The following is a 26142-nucleotide window of genomic DNA, read 5'->3' as shown; positions in this document are numbered from 1 at the left end:
GTATATGGTTTCCTAACGATGCAGATTTTAACAAATTTAGATATTTTTTTATTCAAAAATTCCAATTCGAAATCGGTTTGACAGTTCATTGCCCCAGCAGCTGTGTCGATGTGACTACCTGTATTCTACCATGCATACACCAAATAAATCATGCTATATCAGTGTTCACCGTAAATTATTTTAATGTAAACATGGCATCGCTACTTTCCCAAAATGTTAATAGAGTTCCCACCGCACCACATAATGGTATACACAGCGATCTTACGTTACGTGATCACTAATCACCACATTTTAACAAGTCGATCATTATCTTGGCAACTCTATTTGCCGCCTTTTCAATTCAAACAAAGCAGCAACAACAACAACACCACCACGATCAACAGGTTCGATAACTCGATAAACAGCAAATGCAGCAAAAGGGTGCAAAAAAGGTAATTCAAAATTAAACGGTAAAAAATCACTCGCACGCACGCACTGCCATTGATTTTGCTAAGCGAGAAAAGGAAAGATCGGAACGGAGATTGAGTGAAGTTTGATTTTTATTTATTTTCTAGCGATTGTGTACTTAAAAGCTGAACGTTTAGCAAAGAAAAATAAATCAATTTAAAGGGAAAACAACAAACGAAATTATTTAAATAATTTTGCCGAAAAGCAATCATTGCTTGTTAAAGTGTAAGTAAGCCGTGAGCCCTTTTGTTAAGTGTGCAAAAAGTGTGATGCCACCATTTTCCTGATATGGCATGGGGGAAAGAACAACAACAAACACAATGATCTCCATTTTCTTCCTTTGTGTTCCTTGGGAAGGGAAATGTGAGGTTATGTTGGCAAATTTAGATGAACAATTTTTTTGCGAGTTGTCCTTTAATATCCTTTTGTTAATTTTTACAGCAATTTTCCCACCCAACTTAATTTAACATACAGCTTAAACATGAGCAAAGCCGAAGCTTCCAGACAGGGTGCTTACAAAAGCAACTCCATCAACACCAATGTAAGTGTGCCTAGCATGTTTCTTGTTGATGCCTGGTTCTAATCCAAATATTTTTCGTCTTGTGTTTGCTTTGCAGGAATCACGTTTGCGTCGTCATGAGGTTACGGTGGAGTTGCGTAAATCCAAAAAGGAGGATCAAATGTTTAAACGTCGTAACATCAATGAAGAAGACATCACCTCACCTCTCAAAGAATCAAATGGCCAATCGCCGGTTCAAATGACAGTGGATGAAATTGTTGCCGCCATGCAAAGCACTGATCCAGAGAGACAATTTGCTGGTATGCAAGCTGCCCGTAAAATGTTGTCCCGAGAACGAAATCCACCAATTGATCTGATGATTGGTCATGGTATTGTGCCTATTTGTATACGTTTCCTGCAAAATTTTGAAAAGTAAGTATAAATTTGAGATATTTGATAAAAACATAATTATAATTTGCATTTAAATAAGGTAATTCTCTTATGGAAACTTCCAGAATGGGAAAGAGTTGTAGGACTCATCTAAGTGCATTCTTTAAAAATCAATCCGAGTTTGTTTCAAACTGAAAATAAGTCATTTATTTGAAATTATCAGAAACATTGAAATATCCTACATATCATCTTTGCCTGTTTGCACTACTAGTGCTGGTGGTAGGCAAGATAGTGTTAATTTGGTAGTTATTTGACTAATTTATGACAGGGGAAGTCATTACCACATAGGTTTGAAACGTGTGAATCATACAATAAATGAAAAAGGCAGTTTTGCTGTCGCAACTCCACGGACATGTGAGATCAATGCTCTAGTAAAATACACCGCACACACACAGATTGTATTAAAACTATTGTTTAAAAATGGAGTACGTTGAAAAAAGAAGCACGTTCATTTTATCACATGTTGCTATTTTTACCCTGATTCTGGGAGATATTTTTTTGTGGAGCCAAAACCAGGTTACCCAAATATTTGATCCGATAGTTCGGATACTAAACTAGATAATATCCGTTACATAGGATACAATATTCATCAAATGAAAGATTATTTAAATACCAATCCAAGAAATTTCCATATGATAGAGTCAAATAGGAGAGTTATGGGGTAAAAAAAAAACTAAGTACCAAATTATATTCTACACTCTTGCCTTAGTGCCATATGTGTTAATATCTCTTTAGTTCCTAAGATATTAGTCATAGAGACAAACTTTATGGCTCTTATTATGTAGCCGACCTTCTACCGGAGCTGGATATTTTTTTTTCTGATATATGTGATATGTAGTTCTTATTACCCCATAATGGCACAATTACTGATTTTTTTGCTGTTTTTCAAAAATTTCTGGTAGATTTTTCTGCATAACTCCCGAACTGTTAAAATCTTATGCCCTTTTTTTATTCATATAGTACTCATATTGTGTACTATCAAGTGCCCGCTAATTTGTCAGCGAATTTCCACCTTAAAATTTTAGATTTGTTCCAACAGTCCGTGTAAGGCTTTTTAGTACTCAAAATGCACAATTGGTTCAGTTTGATACAATTTTTATACCCTCAGCCATATGGCTAGAGAGCGTATATATCATTTGTTACGGGCAAAACGGTTTTAGAACCTGGGTCTCTTTACACCAAATCCGTTTCAGGACATTTGGAGTCTATCTAACAATGTCCGTCCGTCCGTCTGGCTGATGCGCACGATAATTTGAAGGGAGTATCCGATTTGGTCCAAATTTGGTACATTGTAATATTATTGCCAAACTTAGGTCGAGTTCGGAGATTGGCAAAATCGGTCCACTCCCACTGGTACCTCCCCCATAAAATGTCGATATTTTTAATCAAATCATTTTACTGCACAGGAAGAGAAAGGATTATCCGATTTGGCAAATCCTAATATTTGTATCAGTGCTAGATCAGTAGCGAAAATGGACGATATCGGTCCACTCCATCAAATACCTCCCCCACAAACGGTCAAAATTTTGAATAATTACAACTCTTATAAAATATTTTTATTAACTCAAGGTCTGGTGCTAAAATGGAATATATCGGTCCACTCCTTCTGGTACCTCCACCACAAAAGATCGAAATTTTCAAAAAAAATTAATGGCACAGAAACAGAAACGATAATCCGATTTTTTTTGCAACTTTGAAAATCCTAATATTAGCGGGTGTGCTAGGTCAGGTGCGATAATGGACAATATCGGTTCACTCCATTAAGTTCCTCACCCACGAAGAGTCAAAATTTTGAATAATTACAACTCTTATAAACTGTGATGTAAGAGGCCGATTGTCTTTAAATTTCCCACATCCCAATAATTTTTTTAAGCCAAGGCCTGGCGTCGGTCCACTCCTTCTGTACCTCCCCCACAAAAGGTCGAAATTTTGAATATCCATTAAGCTCATAAAACGCGAAATTAACACCTGATTCCACTTAGACTTTACACATCTGTATATATCCATCAACGCAGGATCTGTTAAAAAAAAAAAAAAAAAACAGTGGTCATCGGACCTTTCCTTATGGCACCTCCCCCACAAAGGGTCAAAGTTTTGAATAACCAAAACGTTTATAAAATCCGAAATATGCATCAGGTTCTCTTTATATTTCCCAAATCCCATTATTTCTACTAAGACAAGATCTGTTGTGAAGATGGGATATATCGGTGCACTCCTTCTGATACCTCTCCCACAAAGGCTCAACATTTTGAATATTTATGAGCTTCATCATAAAAAGCGAAATTACATCCGATTCCATTACACACTTGATACGTCTCAATATTTATATCAGCACAAGATCTGTTATAAAGATCGTGGAGATCGTGCCATTTTTTTTGCTACCTGCCCCACGTAGGGTTCAAGATTTTGTAAAACAATAGGCTCAAAGAAAGCGAAATAAACATCCAACTCTTTTCAAATTTTACACATACAAACATTTTTTTTCTAATATAAGTTCTGTTGTGAAGATGCTAGATGTCTGCGAACCCCTTCTGGTACCTCACCCACAAATGGGAGTCACAATTTTCAATACTTCTATCTGTCATAACTTGCGAGTGATTCTTTACGACTTACTATATCTAAATATTTCACTCACCCAGAAACCTGAGCAATGTGAAATTTATGATTTCGCATTAAATTGAACATTTTCTTGTATTTTTGTCCATACCAATACTTTTATCTGCATTAGATGAAGCATGAAAATGGAATACTTCGGTCGACTATACCTGGTACCTCAGGCACGTTTTAACACTAGAAACTAACAGTGACCTCAAATTGCAGAGTTTCAGTTCTATATATTTTCACCCAATACTTAATTTAGTGACATTTATTATGCATATCCAAAACAATTTATATCTCTTCATTCTACACACCAACAGTGATCCAATATTAGTACCATTTAGTGCCTTTCGTGTAATTATAGCACATATTTACAAAACCACCTCCATATCTCAATTCCGGATACCACCAGAGACCTCAGTATCATCTTTAAGGATTCCAGCTCTATTCTTTCATCCAATTCTAAATTTAGTACCATTTAGTACTTTTCGTTCAAATATAGGAAGCATTTTCAAAATCACCCCTATACCACAGACACCGACAGTGACATCTATATCAAGTATCAGGATTCCAGCTCTATCTCTTCAACCAATACCAAATTTTGTACTATTTAGTAATTTTCATACAAATATATGACGCATTTCCAACTACCGCAACTATCTAAATATCAAATTTCATAATTATATCTGTATCCCTTCATCCAGTACCAAATATAATACCATTTGGTCATAATACACTTTCCAATGTCAATATCAAATACCAACACAGTCTTAAATGCAAACTATCAAAACTCCAGATTCATTCGTTCACCCTAAACCATTCAGTAACATTGAGTACAATTCGCACACTTAGCACACATTTCCAAAACCACCTTCATATATCAAACTTACTTTTCCAACCTTGATTCTCAAACCAAATTTCAAGTTTTTAGATACCATTTTAGTAGTTTAGTAACTTTTTAGAATATATATTCTGCAGTGACTCTCTTTCCGAATTTCAGAAATATAGAAATCCATTAAGTTCGAAATTCCAAAAACTCAGCCTTATCAGCCAAGACTGACCTTCGTAGAAAATTTCAAGATTCCAGCTTTAACCATTTCTCCTGGGTATTGATTCTCCGTCAGTCCGTTATTTCACTACTCTTTTATATAAATAAATAGATATCGGTTCGTTATAACCCCGATATTGTGCGCCAAAATCAGGTTAAAAATACTTACATGTGAAGCAAATTTCAGCTCGATCCTAGCTTCCTCAAAATTCCCTCTCCCTTCAAAATTCGCTCTCTTTACAATTGAGATGAATTCTTTAATATCTGATGGCTGATTGCATCGTGTATAAGATTTAGACTTGACCAACTTGTTTCCATTTATTTTATAGTCATCAATTCTTAAATATTCACATTTGTTCATATATTTTTCTTTCATTTTCCAGTCCTCTGTTACAATTCGAAGCAGCCTGGGCCCTTACCAACATTGCATCGGGCACGTCGGAACAAACCCGTTGCGTTATTGAAAATAATGCTGTGCCACATTTTATTGCCCTCCTCCAATCAGAAAATATCAATTTGGCCGAACAAGCCGTCTGGGCATTGGGTAATATTGCCGGTGATGGTGCTGCTGCCCGTGATATTGTCATACACCATAAATGCATTGATGGCGTTTTAAATATGGTCGATTTACGCAAAGATATACCAATTTCATTTTTACGTAATAATGTTTGGTTAATGTCGAATTTATGTCGCAACAAAAATCCTTCACCACCATTTGAGGAAATCAAACGTTTATTGCCGGTGTTGTCGCAATTGTTGTGTGGCACAGATATTCAAGTGTTGGCTGATGCCTGTTGGGCATTGTCGTATGTGACCGACGATGAAAATCATAAAATTCAAGCTGTTGTCGATACGGGTGCGGTGCCACGTTTGGTCGCTCTCTTGGGTACCGATGAACCGGCCATTATTGTGCCGGCATTGCGTAGTGTGGGAAATATTGTTACTGGAACGGATCAACAGGTGAGTGGTGGAATTAAATTTTAAAATAATTTTTTAAAATATTTTGAAAAATAAGCATTTTAAGTATATACAGGGTGAGATAAAAAAACTGCAACAAAGTAAAATGCCATAATTTAATTCTTTTTTTATTTTTATTGAATGAAAGAAAAAAATTTTCGGAAATAGACTCAAATCTTAGAATAAGTTTAGATTTGTTCGAATTGGTCACCTTTGGCACGAATTATGGGCTTCAAACGGTGAGGTGATCGACAATTTGGTATTTTTAAGCGCCAACCTTGCTTTCCAAAATACGCCAGACACAATAGTCCATCGGATTGGTATCCGGAGGTTTTGGTGGCCATTGTGAGCTGGAAATGAAGCGAGGAACCTCATTTTGTAACCATTCCAGGATGACCCGTGCTGTGTGCGATGGTGCTGAGTCCTCTTGGAATTTCCAAGGTCTGCGGCCAAAATGTGATAATATTCGGCATTTATTCTGATGCACGATTAATACGAGCGGAAAGCGACCATCGGCTGTTATGACGGCCCACACCATCACCATGGCCGGCGCTTGAGTTCTGGTTGCCAGCCTAAGGTGCACATTTTCAGCTAACCTCTTTGACAAGCAAACTGCTGGACAACGAATGTTTTTTCATCGGAGAAAACCAAATTCGGCAGTTCACTACTTTCCGCCAAGCGAAGCAACTCTTTAGCTCTTTTGAGTCTATTTTCTTTCTGTTGCGTTGTAAGTGCTTGCACTTTTTGGAATTTCAATGGCTTTACCGCGAGCTCATTTTTCAATATTTGCTATATGGAATATTGCGATATGTTTAGCTCACGAGCCATTTCTGCTGATGTGGCTGTTTTCTTTCGTACACTTCCTTGACGTCGGGCTCCACTACCAGTATTGCGGTAACGAGCGATGATACGAGGCACAAAAGATTTATTCACATTTAAATGCTGAAGTGCTCTAACGATAGCCACTTGTGGTTTTGCAGCCAAATATAAAGAAATCACACTATAGCGCTTGAATTCCACCACAAATAACTTTTTTTTCGGGAGAATTCGCACTGAAATGCTTTTGTACGCTTGTAAACAATATAATGGACTGTCACTGAATTAATTTTAACAGTTGTCGGAGGAGTGGCATGGAAATGAGAGCAGTCTGAAGCTAGTCGCAGTTTTTTTCATGTCACCCTGTATTCCTCCATTATTGAGAATATTTGATAAAAGTACGTTTGCATGATGTGAATAATAATAAATTCCATTTCTCGTAAGAAGGGCTTAAGCCGGCACCCTTGTAAATTTGAAATAACTTGTGTTAATAATAGAATTTGGTTTTTTTTATTCCTTATAATGAAGAAATTTGCATTATTTCTTCCTTAATTTGTCGGAATTTCTGCTTAATCCTGCAGCCATTCTTGTTGTATTTCCCGCTTTGCATAAAACTATGCCTTAAAAATGCTGATCTCTTGTTTTCCGTTTTTAATATTGAAAAATATTTGCTCACTTTAAACTTTTGTTATTTTTAAACATTAATTCTTTTTGGAAAATATTTTTCCTTGAATATTTTTCGTCATCGTTGAAGTGTAGTGGTGCTTGCCTGCCTCTTGCTGAATCTGAATTCTTTGCAAAACTCTTTTTAGCTCAACAAGACAGGCGAGCAAGCTTTATATTAGAAAACTTTTTCGATATGTCTTTGGGTATACGTTGAAATACACACAGACACACAAACAAATTACATAAAAATGTTTCGTATGTTTGCCTATATACGAAGAGAGAAGTATATTGAATTTTGAAATCACATAAATTTTGCATAGTTTCACTTTTCGTAAAGTTTTGCTTTTTCGCCTTATTGCTTGCTGTTCTGCTAGTTCAGTTGAGCTGTGTGACTTTGGTGACGACGTTGTCATATTCTTGGGATTTTGATATTCTTTTCCGGTCTGTGTGTGAGTGTGTTTGCGTGTTTGGGTTTGTTGCACTACTTTTGTGCTCAACGTTTTAATCATCTTGTGTGATGAAGAGGATGAAGGCGTTAAAAGCGCACTTTGCGCAATATATACTACAACAGACTAACTACATGTGCTACAGATGAAGCTGATAAAGAAGATGCAGGCGCTTAAAACATATGCTGCTGGCTTCAACACTACCGCATAATCTATTATTTCTTAAGAGTCTCCTAATTACCAAAAGAGGACTTTGAGAAAAGCTGCATTTCCTTTAAAATATCAAGTGTTTTATTTGAAAACGCACACAACCATATCAATGTCTTTAAGGAAGTGACCGGATGGAAGAAGAAGAAGAATTACAATTCATTTAATATTCTTCCACCCGCATTTATCTCCTCCAAAGGGATCATTTTTTTTGGTAGTTTACTGCCTCTTTGTAATTCCAAACTAAAAATAAAGAAAATCATACCTAATAGGTTTAAGGCAGTTTGTGAAAATAGATAACGACATAATCACTCAAGATAACAGTTAATGGAAGCATACTTTTAGGAGTCCAATTATATACAGGGTGAGATAAAAAACTGCCATAAAGTTAAACGCCATAAATTTTACATTTTTTTTAAATTTAATTAAATGAAAGCAAAAAATATCGGATAGCATCAAATTTTAGAATAAATTTAGACTTGTTCGAATTGGTCACCTTTGCACGAATTATGGCCTTAAAACAGCCAATGAAACAGTCACACGCTGCCCGAATGTTGTTCTGCGGTATTTTGGCCCATTCCCGGCGAAGCTCTTGCTTGAGGTGATCGACACTTAGGTATTTTTTAGTGCCAACTTTGATTTCCAAAAATTCCAAACACAATAGTCCAACGGATTGGTATCCGGAGATTTTGGTGGCTATTGTGCGCTTGAAATGAAGCGGGAAACCTAATTTTATAACCATTCTTGGGTTGCGTGTGCTGAGTGCGATGGTTCTGAGTTCTGTTGGAATGTCCAAGGTCTGCGGCCAAAATGTTTGCGTGGCCAAGGCTTTAATACACCCTCCAGAATATTTTCGCGATAGTATTCAGTATTTATTCTGACTCCACGGTCGATTAATACAAGCGGAGAGCGACCATCGGCTGTTATGGCGGCCCACACCATCGCCATGGCCGGCGCTTGAGTTCTGGTGTCCAACCAAAGGTACACATTTTTAGCTGACCTCTTTGGCAAGCAAACACGATCATTTTGTTTGTTTACAAACTGCTGGAAAACTAATGTTTTCACATTGGAGAAAACCAAATTCGGCAGTTTACCACTTTTGGACAAGCGAAGCAACTCTTTAGCTCTTTTCAGTCTATTGTCTTTCTATTGCGGCGTAAGTTCTTGCACTTTTTGGAATTTCAATGGCTTAACCCCGAGCTCATATTTCAATATTTGCGGAATAGTTCAGCTCACGAGCCATTTTTCGGCCACTGCGACGCAGATTTCGATCAAGTCGCTTCTTTACTTTTTGAACCACTTCTGCTGATGTTATTTTCTTCCGTCCACTTCCTTGACGTCGGGCTACGCTACCAGTATCACGGTAACGAGCGATGGTGCGAGACACAGAAGATTTATTCACATATAAATGCTGGAGTGCTCTAACGATATCAACTGGTTGTTTTCCAGCCAAACATAAAGAAATCACTGTACAAGTTTCAAAATGACTCAGTCGGTCAACTTTTTTATTTATAAAAAATTACAATTTTTTGATCTGGCGATCCACTTTTCTAACTTCAAGAAGAAGAGTGCCGTTTTTAGTTTTGTGACGACATCGATAGTTTTATTTATCGAGATCGATTAGATCCATGTCGATGTCGTCATCCATCGGGTTGAGTCTATTCCCAGCAATCACACTATCACGCTTGAATTCCAACACAAATAACTTTCTTTCTGGAAAAATCTCACGCTTGTAAACAATACGTGCTGTCACTAGAATAATTTAACAGATGTCGGACGAGTGGATGGAAATGACAGCAGTCTGAAGTTGGTTGGTTTTTTACCTCACCCTGTACAAAGTTAAATTAGATTTATTTTTTTTTTTAGCTTTTTTTACACTTTACGTTAAGTAATATATTCTACATTCTCTTTATTTTACTAATCTTTTGAATATTCTGTATCATTTCATTGTTGAAATATTTTTACATATCTATCATTCCGTCTACTCTCGTCCATCTGTTTCATTTTCTTCTTCTGTCATTTTATATTGAATTTCCATTTTCCATTGAGGATATGAGAATATTAAGCAGGTTATTACGTTTACAACACCTTTAAATGTACACTTGGCGGGGTAGAATATTCAAGTGGTATTCAAGAGCCAAATAATAAGCAAACTATACTTGGGCATGATACTGCCCAAACCTGAAATAAAAAAATATGAGAAGGTAGGCAACAGAGGTTTTGGGAAAGTTTAAGGCCATAAGTCAAAGAAAAAATGAAACATGGACCAATTATTAAAGTGTGGCGTGCTTATCATAGAAGTATGGAGTTTCAAGGATTAAAAGGTCAACGACCATGATCGAACATGGTAATATATATTGAAGCTAGGATCGTACTCTCAGAAATATTGATGAACGTGCAGGTGTTTCGTCTTCATGATCAACCGTATGTAAGAAGTCGGGCCATAACTGTGATAATTATGGCTAAATCGGTAAACTGAATTTAGCAACAATGGGAAAATGCCACTGGTTCATCATGAATTTAAATGACAAAAGACCCAAATGGTACATCGGTTACGTAATTGGTTTCCAATCTGTTCACGTTCACACAATTGGATGCTGGGCCGAAAGTTAGAACATCTCTCATTCTCTTATAAAGAACAACATTGAAAAATTTGATGTTTGTTGTAAGGGGCTACATTGTTAACAGCATTGCTTATCAGAACACAGATTTGCTAATTTTCACTAGAGAGTGAAACTTGCTCGAACAGTGGGAGTTTTTTACGAAGTCTACTCTTTACTCTTGTTTTGTGTGAGAACTCTTCCGAGTCGTCACTCCTGTTTGAGAAATTAGATTAGAGCAGAATCGGTCAAAAAAGCAGCAACATGCTCGAAGAGTCGGAATTTTTTACGGAGTCTACTCTACACTCTTGTTTTGAGTGGGAACTGTTCTCAGTCACTCCAAAATTAGTGTGGGATCAGAATCGCTCCAAATAGAGCAAGAGTCTGCTCTAGGAGTGTAAATGAGTGGAAAACTCGAAATAGTTTTCTGATTTGTCCGTGCGTGTGTGTGTAATAGCAAACGGGATTTGATGTTGATGTGTTGCGGGGAAGAGGGTGGAAGGAAAAAAGAAAGGGGACCTCTATATGTTGCAATATTATTTCAAATATATTTTAAGGTTTAATATGAAAAATGGAATTTTTTTTCCAAAGGTCGCAAAAGGTCAAAACTATAATAATATTAACTCGTGTAAAATGTTCAAACTGTGCATATTCAAATCATTCTTAAGTTCTCTTCTAACTTTGCATTTATATTAGATCTAATTTAATTTGGGATATGTAAATCCAAACTTATACATAAACAAGTGATAAAATGTTGAGGGCTAACATGGGGTTAAAACCTACCATTTTAGATGGTCATCAGATAATATTTAACGGGTGGAACGGACCAAAACTTTTGGGTGAAAAAACCTAAATTCGCACCTTGCCGTGAATACTTTTTAATCTTCTTGTCTTTACATTAATGCGGATTTCATTGACAAATTTAGTCAGACGTCGGAGAGAAAACAAACAGCAAAATATTGTTTTTGAATCCATGTGCGTGCGAGGACGTAAAATTTGCGTGGCTTCATGGTTCCGGTCAAAACCCAAGATAATCCTTTTACATGACTACATGACATTTTTTTAACGCCTTCGCTTTATTGCATGTAAGGAACTGTCTAGCCAACAAAATATTGCGCTACCTTTAAGAGCATTATTTTGAGACGTGTGCATGATTTAAGACAGCGATCGAAAGCCTTGTTTGTTACTCTCGATGTATCTTTATTTTTGGCCTAATTAGTGCTAGCTAATGCTTTAGAACTCTATTTCTACTTTTCATCTTTTAACACAAAGAAAAATGAAAGAAATTGTCGAAAGTCCGCCTGAAACCATGTTGATGTCGAGCAAGATAGAAATGTTGTTTTACGGGAGGGAAAGAATAGAAATTCTAAAACCATTATTGCCCCTGTTAAAGGAATGAATTATAAGGGCGTACATTCGTATAGCGTGTTTTAGAAATGTTGGAGGCTACATTCTCCTCGTGCGCCCCATTGGCATTGAAAGTTGTTGGATATTCATGGTTTACCCAATTTGCGAAATTCTGTTGAAGCTGCTGTAATTCCTTCTCGTAATTCGAATGGGGACAAATTTATGATTTTTAAATTACGCATTTTTCATCTAAGGAACACCAGTGTCATTCTTAAGAGGTTTATGTTTAATAGAATTAATACAAGTCCAAACAATTTGTCAATACCCTAAATAAAAAACACTATACTATTTTGTATAAAATAAAATACATTTTTAGTTTTGTTAAAAGAGGAATTGTGAATATTTCCCAATCGGAAAACATTTTTTCGGCCAGTTCAATTTTAACATCATTACACTGTATTTTGGCAGAAAAATGGATTTTACAAGATCTCAAGGTTACCGAAAAGGTTTTCCTGTAACGCGCATATAACTGTACAATTCCGGGTGAGATAAAAAAACATGCAACAAAGTCAAACGCCAAAATTGATTCCTTTTTTTTAATCTTATTGAATGAAAGCAAATCAAAATGTCGGAAATATCATCATTCTTTTGAATAAGTTTAGATTTTTTCGAATTGGTCACCTTTTGCACGAATTATGGCCTTCAAACGGCCAATGAAACCATTTCACGCTGCCCGAATGTTGCTCTGCTGTATTTTAGCCCATTCCCGGCGAGGCGCTTGCTTGAGGTGATCGACACTTTGGTATTTCTTAGTGCTAACCTTGTTTTCTGTTGTAACCATGGTGCGTGCGATGGTGCTGAGTCCTGTTGGAATGTCCAAGGACTGCGGCAAAAATGTTTGCGTGCCCAAGACTTTAATACACCATCCTGAATATTTTCACGATAATATTCGACATTAATTCTGATGCAACGGTCGATTAATACGAGCGGAGAGCGATCATCGCCTGTTATGGCGGCCCACACCATCTGGTGGCCAATTGAAAGGGGCACATTTTCAGCTAACCCCTTTGGCAAGTAAACACGATCATATTGTTCGTTTACAAACTGCTGGACAAAGAATGTTTTCTCATCGGAGAAAACCAAATTCGACAGTTCACCACTTTCGGCCAAGCGAAACAACTCTTTACCTCTTTTGAGTCTATTTTCTTTCTGTTGCGGTGTAAGTTCTTGCATTTTTGCAATTTCAATGGCTTTACCCCGAGCTTCCGTCCTTCTTTTCTTCCGTCCACTTCCTTGACGTGAGGCTACTCTACCAGTATCACGGCAACGAGCGATGATACGAGGCGCAACAGATTTATTCACATTTAAATGCTGGAGTGTTCTAACGACTTGCCACTTGTGGTTTTCCAATCACAGATAAAGAAATCACACAATCACGCTTGAATCCCATCACGAATAACTTTTCTGGAAAATTCTCACCAAAATGCTTTTGTACGCTTGTAAACAATATAATGATCTGTCACTGGAATAATTTTAACAGCTGTCGGACGAGTGACTTAGAAATGACAACAGTCTGAAGTTGGTTGCAGTTTTTTCATCTCACCCTGTATATTTAGTATTTTGATGATTCAATTTTTTCAATGTAGGTAGGCTCCCATTATGGTATGGCCCCATCCAATTTGTTCTTATTTTAAAATTGCAGTTTAGAGCAAAATATATTTGAATGCAAATACTTTTATATAAAAAAATGTTTTCTTAAGCTAATCGGGGTATTTAAAGTTCGGCACGACTGAACTTAATGTTTTTCTACTTGCTTAAAAATAATGTTGGAGCTATTAAAAAGTTACGGTGAATAGGTTATGCTATCGAGAGATGATAAAATAATTGCCCCATATGACAATTTCTCGGATAGGTATTACCATAAGTTTTTGTATGTTGCACAAATTCGATAGAACCGGATGTTCGATGTTAGTATTTAAAGTTTCGGGTCAATATGCGGGCAACCGGATCTTTCCCCCACCAAAAATAGTTCTCCATAATTAAGGTAAAAATACCTGAATGTGATATAAATGTCATAAGTCTAAAGAGTTAATTTTTCAACAGACTCTGAAAATCGAAAAACAATTTTGACGGTATTCAATTTAATTTTGAATACATGTAGTTATTTCCCATAACGGTTTTCCTATTCATCCGTCATAGTCTAGATAGGTAGAAAATGGCGTTGGAGTAGTGATCTAGAGTCTAACCAAATTTCTCACACGACAGCCCCGGATCAGCAATTTTTCAGGAAATATAATAACACTTACATAAAACATGCAACTTGGTAAAAATTCCTTTTAAATACAAAAACTTCTGGAATTATCATTATCGCCCTCCTTTTTTATAAACGAGACACGTTAAAAGTGTTACAACAGCAAAAAAATGAAACAGCATCCCCACTCCGTAGAAGCACTTAGTGCATTAACACTTACTTTAATGGCGACAAAATACGTGTGGCATGTGTTGGTTACAACGTTTCGTTTCCAGTAGCTGTATAAGGGTATTCTCGTGAAGCGATAGTTCTTTTACTTTACCCAACACCACACGCCTTTGTTATTGCAAAGGGGTTGCGGAAACGAAAGGACCAACGACGTCGAAGACGACGACGGGAAAAGGAATGCCGTGAAATTTGCATTGCAAATTAATGGCGGCTTGACGTTTGTCGTCGTCGTTCATGGTACGTTCTTTTGGTTGGGTATTGTTTGTTGTAGGCTTGGCAAAATTACAGGCAATTTCTTTTTCTTTTTTTGTTGGTGGGGACGCGACCGTTCATTCGCCTCCTTATGATGACGATGCTAGTGTGCCAATGCACACGAACACCAGGAAAAAGGGACAATAGTTAAATAAAGTTTGTATTTGTTTTGCCAAATAAAAGCAAAAAAAGGGGGAAGATTTTGCGAAAACCTCATTTCCATCATTGGCTGGTTGGCTGGCATGCTGCTTTCCAACAATATGCCTTGCATACATTTACGTTAAGATAGCTTCATCGTTTGAATGAATAATTATGTATGTATATTTTATGCAAGGATATGCAAGGATAAGAATATGCGGGGTTAACAAGTGTAAAAGTTTAAACAAATAGCCGTTGTAAAATATTTTATTTGAGAGAGAGAGCGAGTAACGAATGAAGATTTCATTATAAATGGTTGACACATAAATTTCAATTAGTGATTTTATTTGCACACGGTCGTCGTAAGGTAAACAAGGTGGGAGTGAGTTATTTAAAGATGCCAATGGCTTCCTTTGATGGTTGCAGGAAAGGCCGTTTCGTACACCTAGCATATTTGATTCCTCATCCGGGAACAGCGGGAGGCTATTCCAATTCTCATCTTGTTTCCATTGAAGGTGGCGAAAATTGTATATTTTTTTGTAAGTCCATAGACTATATTGAAATATGGCGCCGCCTATAAAGCCTAGATTAGCGGGAGTTCATCAATAATTGTCTTGCAATGATGCATGTTTATGTACAAAGCTCCGAGCTTACTGTCTTCCAAATCAAAGCTCATCGTCCAAGCAAAGGCCTCTTCAGAATTATCCGTAGCTGGTTTGTAAATTAATTAATTAACTCAGACCAATATTCTGCGTTTTGAGCGAGCATGACGATCCCCTTGAACTTTATTAGAGGAGGCGTGAATCACACAGAAGCCACCATTCCGCATAAAATCTCAGAAAAATTTAAAAGGAGCCAAGACCATAACCTGTAGTAATAACAAAAAGAGGTAATCTCACGCTAATTCCAACGAGTTCTTTAGACAAAAGGACCATAAGTTGCTGATCGACATAACAATTGGATACATCTTCCTCTCGCATGAGATTAAACAGAGTAACGTGCGGATTGGCCAGGCTAGGATTAGTTTAAGCAAGCTACGGATGAGATTGTAGCCAGGTTAATCCCCATGGTGCACTACACGGACTTTCCAGTCTTTCAGCAGCCACTGATCCCCTCCGATAAGACCATTGGGATTAGAAAGGTCAAAAACCGCTGCACACTCGCAGGTCTTCCGATGGCATCTGTTTTGTATTAGCAGGGTGATACTGCTTTGGTTTTGGGTCGCAGGATTAGTAGAAAGCTCCTCCTTTTGTATACCATACACCACATAGTGGCAATGGTATTATGTCTTTGTGCATTTGTTTGTAACATGAAGAAGGAAGCGAGATAGACCCATAGTTACTTTTGAGGATCATTTTATGAATTCGATTTATGCATGTCAGTCCGTCCGTGAATCCATGTATTCTCTTAAACCAAATGCTCTCTTTGAGCCCCCTCTAGATCGTCTAAGTCCCTCCTGACACACCTGTTTCTGCCCACCATATAATGAGAGATGACAGGATTTGCCGAAAAAACCTTCGTAAGGGAAGAACCTTGGTCCACCTATATCATGAAAAGGCAGGTCTGACATTGCGGACTACACTGGTACACATATCTAACCACAGACCGCGACCTATCACGTTATAAGAGGACAAGAGGGTCACTATGTCTGTAACCCAAGTGCTGCCGTGCTAGCGCTTTCAGGACCAGTTTCCTACTTTTCAATTTATCGCATGTAGCTGTGGCTTATTTGACGGATAGTGCAAGTTAGGACATTGTGAAGTTAAATGTACATCATCCTGAACATTCAGCTGCATCTTCTTTTCAACAGTCCATATGGCAAAATTTTTGGGAGTTGACATAAAGGCGGCATGCTTCGTTGAGACAGTTGTTCGGACTTGTCATCAACAACAAAGCCGTCTGAGGGGCGCGGTGTTCCGAAAAGGTTGAGAAAGGTAGCGTGGCATGGTTGACGGAATCAAATGCCTAGATATATTAAGGATAACTAGCACTGTTCTATGGCACGGCTTGTTTTTGTTTATTCCTCCACTAATATGTGTGGATATGGTGTGCAATGTGGTTGTGATACTATGTTGACAAGGTAACCCATGTTAATGGTCGGCAACTAGATAGCTTCGTCGATGATGAGGAGGAGTAAAGCCCTAAGAGTCTTTGCAACTGGCGACAAAAGCGAAACCATCGGCCTGTATGACTCTTCTTTGCTGTCTGAAATACTTGCCTGATTTTACTAGCAGTACCACCCGGTCCATTTTTTGTTTCGGGAACGATATGGGTGGCTAGCACCAGGATTAGGATCAGGTTGAGGATTTTCGCCAGATACTTTACTCCTGCCAATTTTTTCTCTCATATACTTTTGTACCAACCTATAAACCAGCACAGCTTTATTGAAAAATCTTTCGCTACCCGAACGTCATTTTCCCAGGGATCGAAAGCAATTTAACCGTTACTCACAGCTTTCTCATATCGGTTCCATTGTTGTAAAACTTCAAATGGTCTGGCCACAATTTTTTCTCTCATGCCCTTTACCCACCGGTTAACCTCCATTGTCAGCTCTATGACTCTGGGACCAGTAGGGTTGAAACGGTTGCTCGCATCCTAAGCCTAATAGCCTAATTTTCAGGTTTCGGGGCCGATGTGGGTGGCTAACGACAGGTTTAGGACTTTCGCCAGATACTTTTCCTACCACTTTTTCCTCTCATATACACCTGTACCAACCGATAAACCAGCACTGCTTTATTGAAAAAGCTTTCGCTACCCGAACGTCAGGAGCGTTTGACACTTCGCCGAAGGGAATCTGTCATCTTGTCAATGCAGAATGTGGAGCAATCGATCTGATCTGTCAACGCTGATCCCCTCTGGCCAATACCTAAGATAAAATACCATAACTGATGTTGGTCCCTAGTACCAGGGCCATTATTGCCTGCTAAAAACGGACAAATGTCTCCCTACTAAACGTCTACTCTCAGGGCATGACAACGTTTTTTTCTGTCTTTTATACCAACAACAATGTTTGTTGATTCTAATATTTATACAGAAGGCTAGACTCACATAAGTTCAAAAGCCTATGGGGTGAATGGAGTAAACGACATGATCGGGTAATTTTCCCGAGGGTTCGATGGTTATGTTACGAGACTCACATTCCCGTTGTAATTATATTATGAAGTCTAAGACACAAAAAATAATGGATTTGTGCATTGGCAGATCGTATCTGCAATCTATAGCCTGAGTAGATTTGTTGGTATAGAACTTCAGTGCTTTCGGAGCCGTCTAATTATTACAATATGCGGACCATCAAAGATACCCGATATGTCAGTAAGCATAGATGTATCATTTTATTTTACAGATTTCTGCCGTGAGACGCTACAATCGTTACAAACCTTGAATGGACATTCCCTACTTCTTTTATGTATGAGGAAGTTATGTACATTTCATGATTCACAGTTATAATGTAGTGTATATGGGGTTTCTTTGTGGTAACTGATACACTTACCTTTGATGTCTATAGGAACTGGGTTGGTAACTAACGTCTAACTGTTACCATCTGTTTCCTTAAGGTTCAAATATCATTCCCTGACCTCATTAATCACCCACTATGAAATTTAAATTTTATATAAAAATGTATAAAAGTATTGCCGCTCAAGATTGCATTTCTAATTTTGAAATACATTTCATCTTTTATTCTCCTTTACAGTTTATTTTTGGGCCTTTCCATCAGCCATGTACTTGCCCAGTCAGTCTGTAGTTAGTCAGTCAGTCAGCCAGCCTCCCATTTTTCATTCAATTTCAAAATCAACATTCAGACCTTTTACTTAAAACTTCTTATGACAGTTGTCGTCATGAATTTTTCCCTTTTATATTCATTCAATTCGATCCGCTGCTGTTGGGTGGTATGCAAAAAGAAGGAAGGCCAAGAAATAAAAATGAAATGCGAAATAACAAAATGTATGCGTTGAAAGGCGTGATAACGATGATTTTCAAGGCACACTATCACCTCACGGTGGCAGTTGTAGCAGTAGTGGCAACCAGATGGAAATAGAAGTTATTTGCATATTACACTTTTCGCACAATCAACCAAAAAGCAGCGGCAGCAGTCGAGTCAGAACCGAGCCTCTTCATTGTCACCTTAACAGGTTTTGGCATAAATTTTCAAATGCTAATGAAATTCTTTGTGTAAAAGCTCAGTCATTTGTGTTACCTTTCTTTGCTTGTTTAACATTCCATTTGGTAGGAGGATGTCTTTTTTGTCATCCTTTCTTGCTGAATCTACAGCTGAGGTCGGTCGGTCTGTTTGGCTGTCTGTCTGTCTGTCTGTCTGTCTGTCGGTATGATTGCCTGCCTTATGGTCCATGCAGCATTTAGAAAGCCTAGCAGAAGGGAGCCCAGCCACTTCAATTTGTTTAAATTACTTGGCACTTTTTATTTCAACTGTTTTGCTATTACCCTTGGTAAACTGATGGTAGTTTTTCGGTATGATGATGTTTTTCTTGCAGTTCCCCTTACCTTCCCTTAGCCCTCAAAAAAGCCTAGCAAAATAATTTTCTTTTGCCATTTTAGTTCTTTTTTTTCCTTGTTGCTTAAGTTTATAACTCAAATAGTAAATAGAAATGAAAATTTTATGGAAATGGTTTGCCTTTTCCTTTTCTGCAATGCTTGGCTGCTTGCTGCTAGTTGTCAAACCAACCAAAAACTACAACGACGACGACATCCCCAATAAATATTTTTTCTGTCTTCCTATGGCCATGCTTATCTTTTAATTTTCTCTTTTTTTAATTCCGTTTCCTTTTTCCTTGTTTTCATTTTTTTTCTCGTCCTCTTCTGTTTATTGCAGACTGATGCTGTAATTGCTGCTGGCGGTTTACCTAAGTTGGGTCTTTTATTGCAACATTCCAAAAATAACATTGTCAAAGAAGCCGCCTGGACTATCAGTAACATAACAGCCGGAAATCAAAAACAAATTCAAGCTGTTATTGATGCGGGTAAGTAGTGGTTTTGCATTTTATGCCCATCTATCACCTGTATTTTTGTTAGGTGGTGGTTGGTGTCGGTTTTCTGTCAATTTAAAAGCAGCCATTCTAGCATTTTGGGTTTGTAAGAATATCAAACTATGCAGAGAAGATTAGAGGTTTGGATTTATCGTAAAGAAAAGGCAGGGATTCTGTTTTTTTTTTTGCGAAACGATTTTTTTATGTTGCAGTGTTTTTCTAGTGGTTATAAAGTTACTTTAAAATAAATAAATTTTAAATGTGAAATAAGGTACGGGATTTAAAAATGTCTACAACCTTTCTCCCTTTGTAGAATATTTGTTATATATGCTATGTCTTAAAAATAAAAGTAATTCAAATAACAATAATAGTAATAATAATCAAACGTAATTCGAAAAACATCAATCATGCACAGAAAGATAGTTTGGTACAAGTCACAAGGTGAATACTGAGTGTGTGGAATCATATTTATTCAAAAGTATGCCAGAAAATTACAATAACATGAACACACTCTTAAGTCAGAATTAAACAGCGGATTTTCATTCTAGAAAAATATCAAAGCAGTAACAATTCACCAAAAAGTGGAGTGGAGGGAGGTCAAAGGTTTGTGGTCAGAGAATATCAGCGTTATTGATTGATTACTCAACTCATCATCCGAATAAGAGGAGAGAGTCACAGTTCCCGCTTTCGATATAAATTCAAATTCCATCGAAATTAATTTGTGTATGCGGATTTAAGTTTGAAGGAATTGACATTGGAAGAAATAACTGGGATTCTAGTCTAATATTCTGGGATTTAACACGAATCCTGGACATACCTACAAGTGAGAATAACTTAGGTGAAGGCGATAAAATTAGTGGGCACATGCCCACCTTTTTCGTCTTCAATATTACTGACGTAACGATACTGGAAAGAGAAGCTTGGACTGGTGCACACTAGGTCAAATGACCACTTTTTCTGTGCGAAAGTCGAATTTCGTAAGGGCGATTTTACACTGATCATTGATGCCACCATGTAGGGAATAGTCCAAAATAACATAAACTTCACTTTGTTTTTGTAAAATGTCAAACACCGCTTGACAGCAATCAATCAAAGTTACACATGTAACACGTTATTGAAAGACTGTTTGCGCAGCCTATTATTTTCTAAAGTTTCAAATGCTTGTGTTTCATCCAGTTGAAATAAATGACGGAAATTTTGAAATGGAAGACAAAATTATTAGTGAGTACTTATGTCCCAGGTATTAAAAAGTGTAGATTTCGTTTATTTACAAAAATAAATGCTGACTTATTTACATAACCTCAAATTTGTTTGAGTGATTTTAAGTTACGAGTTCATGTAAGGTTTACAAATTTCGGCGAATTTCGGCAGACAAAAAGTAAATAGAAATGATTCAATTAAGATGTAGTTAATTGATTCTACTTTACTATAAACCGCGCCTTTTAGCGCTTTTCAAGAAAAATCGTTTTTTCTAGGTTACCATGCTATAACAAAATGAGAGTTGTTTGAAGTTTGACTGCATGAATGTTCGCAAAAGGACAAGCTTAGCAAGCTGTTGTCAACTTAGTCGTGAACAAAATTGGTGCTGACGATATTTTCGAAGATTCAATGAAATTCTGGAAAGAAAAAACGCGTTTGTTCTGCAAATCTTTAACATCAAAATACGAAAAATATGGAAAAATATTGGGAAGAATGCTGACAAATTTAGATTGGAAAACTGTGTTTGGCTTACGGATAAAATTAATTTCGAAATTAAAAAGCAAACTGCAAAAGTCAGTTCTTCGGTTGTTGGTCACCCAAAAGCTCAATTTTGCAACAAAAGTGAATATGGAAAAATAAAAGAAGCATTCGAGCTTTCAAACTCAATAAACAACGAAACAAACTTACTAGTACGTGCAGCAGCAACATCGTTCTAAAAGAAAGTTTAGCATGCCCAACTAGGCCCTCAAGAATAAGAAAGATATGTGCTGAAACCAATACAAAGCCAATTTTATTTTGTGCAGATGAGACATTAGCTTTTTTTTGGAAAATAATTTTACAAAGGACCAATATAATGCATTACGCCGCGAAAGTAGATTAAGAAACTGAAATTATAGTACTTTTCTCATTACTTACTCAAGATGGTGATTATGTGACTAATTTTAAGGAGGAGGGGGAGATGACTGCTGGTATTTTAAAATGCAGTTGTGGTAGAAAAAATCGGTTAATAACTAATGTCAAAAATCAAAAATGATTGCACAATGTATTCTAAAACCACTCGAGCACCTACATTTATCACTAGGACTATTTAAAAAATTGGCGGAAAAGTCTGGTTTATGTATGCTAAATCATGTATTTTTTGTTTAATTTACTGATTTTACACTTTCTTTAACGCTTGCCTTCATTTTATTTTGAAATAGTACAATATTTTAGTTGTAATTAATTTCGCACAGAAAAAGTGGTCATTTGACCTAGTGTGTGGTGGTGAAACTCCTCTAGACGGTCTGGCCTTATACACAGAAGGTTTTTACCCAAATCTAATCATTAAACGCTCCTATAAATTTAATGGCAGTTGAAGCGGGCGGAACAGGCGGAGTTTCTTATAATGAAGAAGGCAGCCGAAATAAGAGAACTTTGCAATAGCATAACAGGACCAGCGACTACAAAAGTCGATCAATCTCATATCGGCCGGTTCTATGTACGGGATTGACTCGAAGGAACAAACCTTTGACCAGGGGTCGTCAACCCAGCAAATACATATTCGTGTTCGTCCATTTTTAGTAGTAGTAGTTTTGGCTTAATTAAGATCCGGATGGTGGAGCCGCCTCAATTCCTATTGGGCCTTAAGTGGCAGCGATGTGCAGAACATCTGCCCAGCTTATGGCATAGGTCCAAGTGACACGCTGCGCCTATTTCGCTGCCCAACCAATCCTACTCAACTAACTTCAGTATCGTTGTAGGCCCAACCCGTACTGGTGGCGTCCCTTTTTGAGACTGGACCTAGAAGCTTAACCCGATTGAGATCAGTCAGAACGAGGCTCCCATTGAATGTGGCACTTGTGTGTAATTTCGAGAAAAAGAGCCTCTTCCTTCTATGTATTAGACCTGATCTAATGATCGCGGTGCTGATGTCCTATGCTATGTAGCACGATACATAAGAGGGAGGTAGAGAATTTACCTTTTTTCTCAAACTGAGATCCCATCATCCCACAGGGGTGGTTTGCTAAAAGCATATTATGGCTGGGCAAACCTTGATATTACTACTCCTTTCCTGTCCCTTCTTTCATTCTTTCTTTCTCGATTTATATCTTTCCTATCACTACTAATTCATCCAATGAACCAACGGTCTCCGAGTGATGTACAGCTATCCTGTAATCTTACCTAATATGTAAAATTTAGTTGCTCCTAACAAAATGTTCATTTCAATCAAGAATCCAATTTTTTCGATATCGAATGCAAGAATTTCGCTTCTGGTCTGACAAATGACGTGATTTGGATCTCTTGGATCAGAACATCTCCAATTAATCGTCTTTATAAACATATAGCGCCATTTAATAACTTCTGAACGTCGTATTTTCTTTGACCGTGGGAAGGCTCACTGGCCTGAATTTAGAGAGGTCACCAACTGTCGCTTCAGAGAACTGCCCAACCCTTCTAATGTTCCCGTAGCAGAAAGTATTTCCCGAGATATCATCAAAACTGCAGCAGCTCGATAAATACCTGTTTGTTGAAAAAAGGATTAAAGGTTTTAATTATGCTTAACGACGTATGATCCCAAGAGATTTGGGGTTTTTTAACCGTCAATTTGTCGAGCACCCAGATAGTTATAAGGCGAATCGAATAGTAGTACGTCATATTAGATCTCTGTCCGCCGAGGATGTACTTCCACAGTTTGCGATGGATGATATTGCCAATATCATTCGAAACGCTATGGCAAAGCGTTGGGCTCAGATAGAATCTTGCCTGTCGCTAGGCACCCACATGATAAAGCCTATTAAGAGAGCCAATTTTTTAAATTTTGATTTAGAGGAAGAAGTAGATTAGCAGAACCAATCCGTGAAATGGAAAATTGAAACAAAGTTCTCCCGGTGCTAATCAGTACCATTTGGATTGCGGACCAGTAGCCACTGTTGATTTCATACAAAGCGATTTAGGATAAATAGCGAAACCTTTTAGAATAGCGAAACCACAACATGGGACATTCTCATGAGACCAGCATAACTGCATGCTTTCGTCGCAGTATCTGTTTCGATAGCATGGCGGAAGTAATCCAAAGTATCATTTGGTGGGTGAAACTGGGTCTACACTGACAGAGTGGTACAAAAGGAATGATAATTTTTCAACTTTGCAGATGTTATTTAGACCTGTAGCTACTGAAAAAGATAGGGTTTATCTTGATCAAAAGAATTTTGAACAATACTGTTCTTATATCAGAAAAAACACTAATTTGTTGTTGCTAAGCTGGCGGGTAGGTCCTGAGTTGTTTACCACATAGACGATGAAATAGGGCTGTTGCTTTTCTAAAAAAAATATTTCCCTGAGATTTTTTAAGGCTTTTGCAGCTTTTCAATTTGTAATGGCTGCAAATTAATAGCTTAATCCACCGAATTTAACCGCATTTCACTTCTATTTTTTTTCCTTTTTTTATAAGATAGCCAGTACATATGAAAAATCTAGTCCTTAATTGAATTTACTCTGAAAGGCTTCTGTTTCCACATTGAATTGCTTTTGGTTAGATTTTATATTCCATATTATCCTTTCTCTTAGAAAAAATACCTTTTAATAATTACAAAACACAAAGAGACTACTCGAAGCACAAATGCCTTTTCTTCTTATCCAAACCAGAAAACAAGTCTTAACTGATTTTGGGTGTAAATTGGAATTCTTGGTATGAGGTTTATATTTACTTGTCATTTCCACACACACACTACCCTGGCACACATAAAATTCCTTGAATTGTAGAAAGAACTTTATCAATGAAAGACGACAGCGAGCTGGAGGAGGGGGGTTGTTTTTGGTAGACTAAGACAATTTTAGTTTTGCTTGAGATTTTCAATCTGATTTTTAATGTGAATTGTTTTTCCGTCTTCCTATTTTCTTTACAGAGATTTTCGCTCAAATACGTAAAGTCTTGGAGAAGGGCGATTTCAAGTCACAAAAAGAAGCCGCTTGGGCCGTTACAAACACAACAACCAGTGGCACACCCGAACAGATAATCGACTTAATTGAGAAATATCAAATTTTAAAACCATTCTGTGATTTACTTGACGCCAAGGATCCCCGTACCATTAAGGTGGTGCTAACAGGTCTATCGAATCTCTTTGCTTTGGCTGAGAAATTGGGTGGCACCGAGAATCTCTGCCTGATGGTCGAAGAGATGGGCGGCCTTGATAAATTGGAAAATTTGCAGCAACACGAAAATGAAGAAGTCTACAAGAAAGCCTATGCCATCATTGATGCCTACTTTAGCAATGGTGATGGTGCTGAATCGGAATTGGCACCCCAGGAAGTTAATGGTGCGCTGGAATTCAATGCCGCCCAATCGAAAGCACCTGAGGGTGGTTTTACATTCTAATGAAAACCATATGATTATTTGCTTGTACTGAAATATGGAGGGAACGGAGGGAGGGGTAGAGACATTAAAACAATTCCCAAAACAACAAAAGGCAAAGGAAGTTGAGCTTCTTTTGTTTGTTTAGACTTTGAATGTGTTACTCAGACAACATTTGTAGTTTTCCAAGGAAAGTGTCTTTTCCTAGATGGACTCACCCTCTCCTCTTTCCCTCTCTCTAATTACTCATCATTACCATTTTTTTAAATGCATTTTAACCCTTGTTTTATTTTATACTTAAGCATTAAACGCTCATCCATTCAATCATTATGTATGTCATATAGAAATATTTGTATTATCAAATCAATTTTTTTATACATTCTGCATGCCATGCTCCCCGAACTCTGTTAGTCTATTTGTTAAGCCTGATAACATATTTTCCAATTTTCTATTTAAGAATTTAAAAAATTTTATTTAATAAAAAAATCTGTTTACATTATATTTCAAAAGCTGCTTGTTTATTTACGAGATGAAGAAATCGTCTCCTCTTTATTTTGAGTAAATTGTTTTGTAAATTAAGCAGGTAAATAATTTCTGCTTATTTTTGTACGAGCCTCCTGAAATTTATTTTTAACGTCAACACATTGTGCCACATATCGCAATGTTTACATCATTTTGTT

At 37.3% G+C, this 26142-nt stretch overlaps 1 protein-coding gene across 2 annotated transcripts; it reads left to right on the top strand.

The window, feature by feature from the left end:
* Nucleotides 1-412: 412 nt before the first annotated feature.
* Nucleotides 413-25971, top strand: LOC101892110 (importin subunit alpha). Of its 2 annotated transcripts, none has more exons than XM_011294848.3 (6): nt 413-431; nt 889-988; nt 1065-1378; nt 5426-6002; nt 19779-19926; nt 25017-25971. In XM_011294848.3, the coding sequence occupies exons 2-6, from the start codon at nt 929-931 to the stop codon at nt 25484-25486; spliced, it is 1569 nt and encodes a 522-aa protein (XP_011293150.1). In that variant the 5' UTR covers nt 413-431; nt 889-928; the 3' UTR covers nt 25487-25971. The 2 variants fall into 2 exon arrangements, with proteins under 2 accessions (XP_011293150.1, XP_005185058.1); XM_005185001.4 differs by lacking the exon at nt 413-431 and adding an exon at nt 442-672.
* The last annotated feature ends 171 nt before the right edge of the window (nt 25972-26142 follow it).

Source organism: Musca domestica, unplaced genomic scaffold, assembly GCF_030504385.1.
Source record: "Musca domestica strain aabys unplaced genomic scaffold, Musca_domestica.polishedcontigs.V.1.1 7, whole genome shotgun sequence".
In the NCBI taxonomy this organism is placed as follows: Eukaryota; Metazoa; Arthropoda; class Insecta; order Diptera; family Muscidae; genus Musca; species Musca domestica.
Note: the sequence above shows the minus strand (reverse complement) of the source record. Positions and strands in the feature narration are given on the sequence as shown.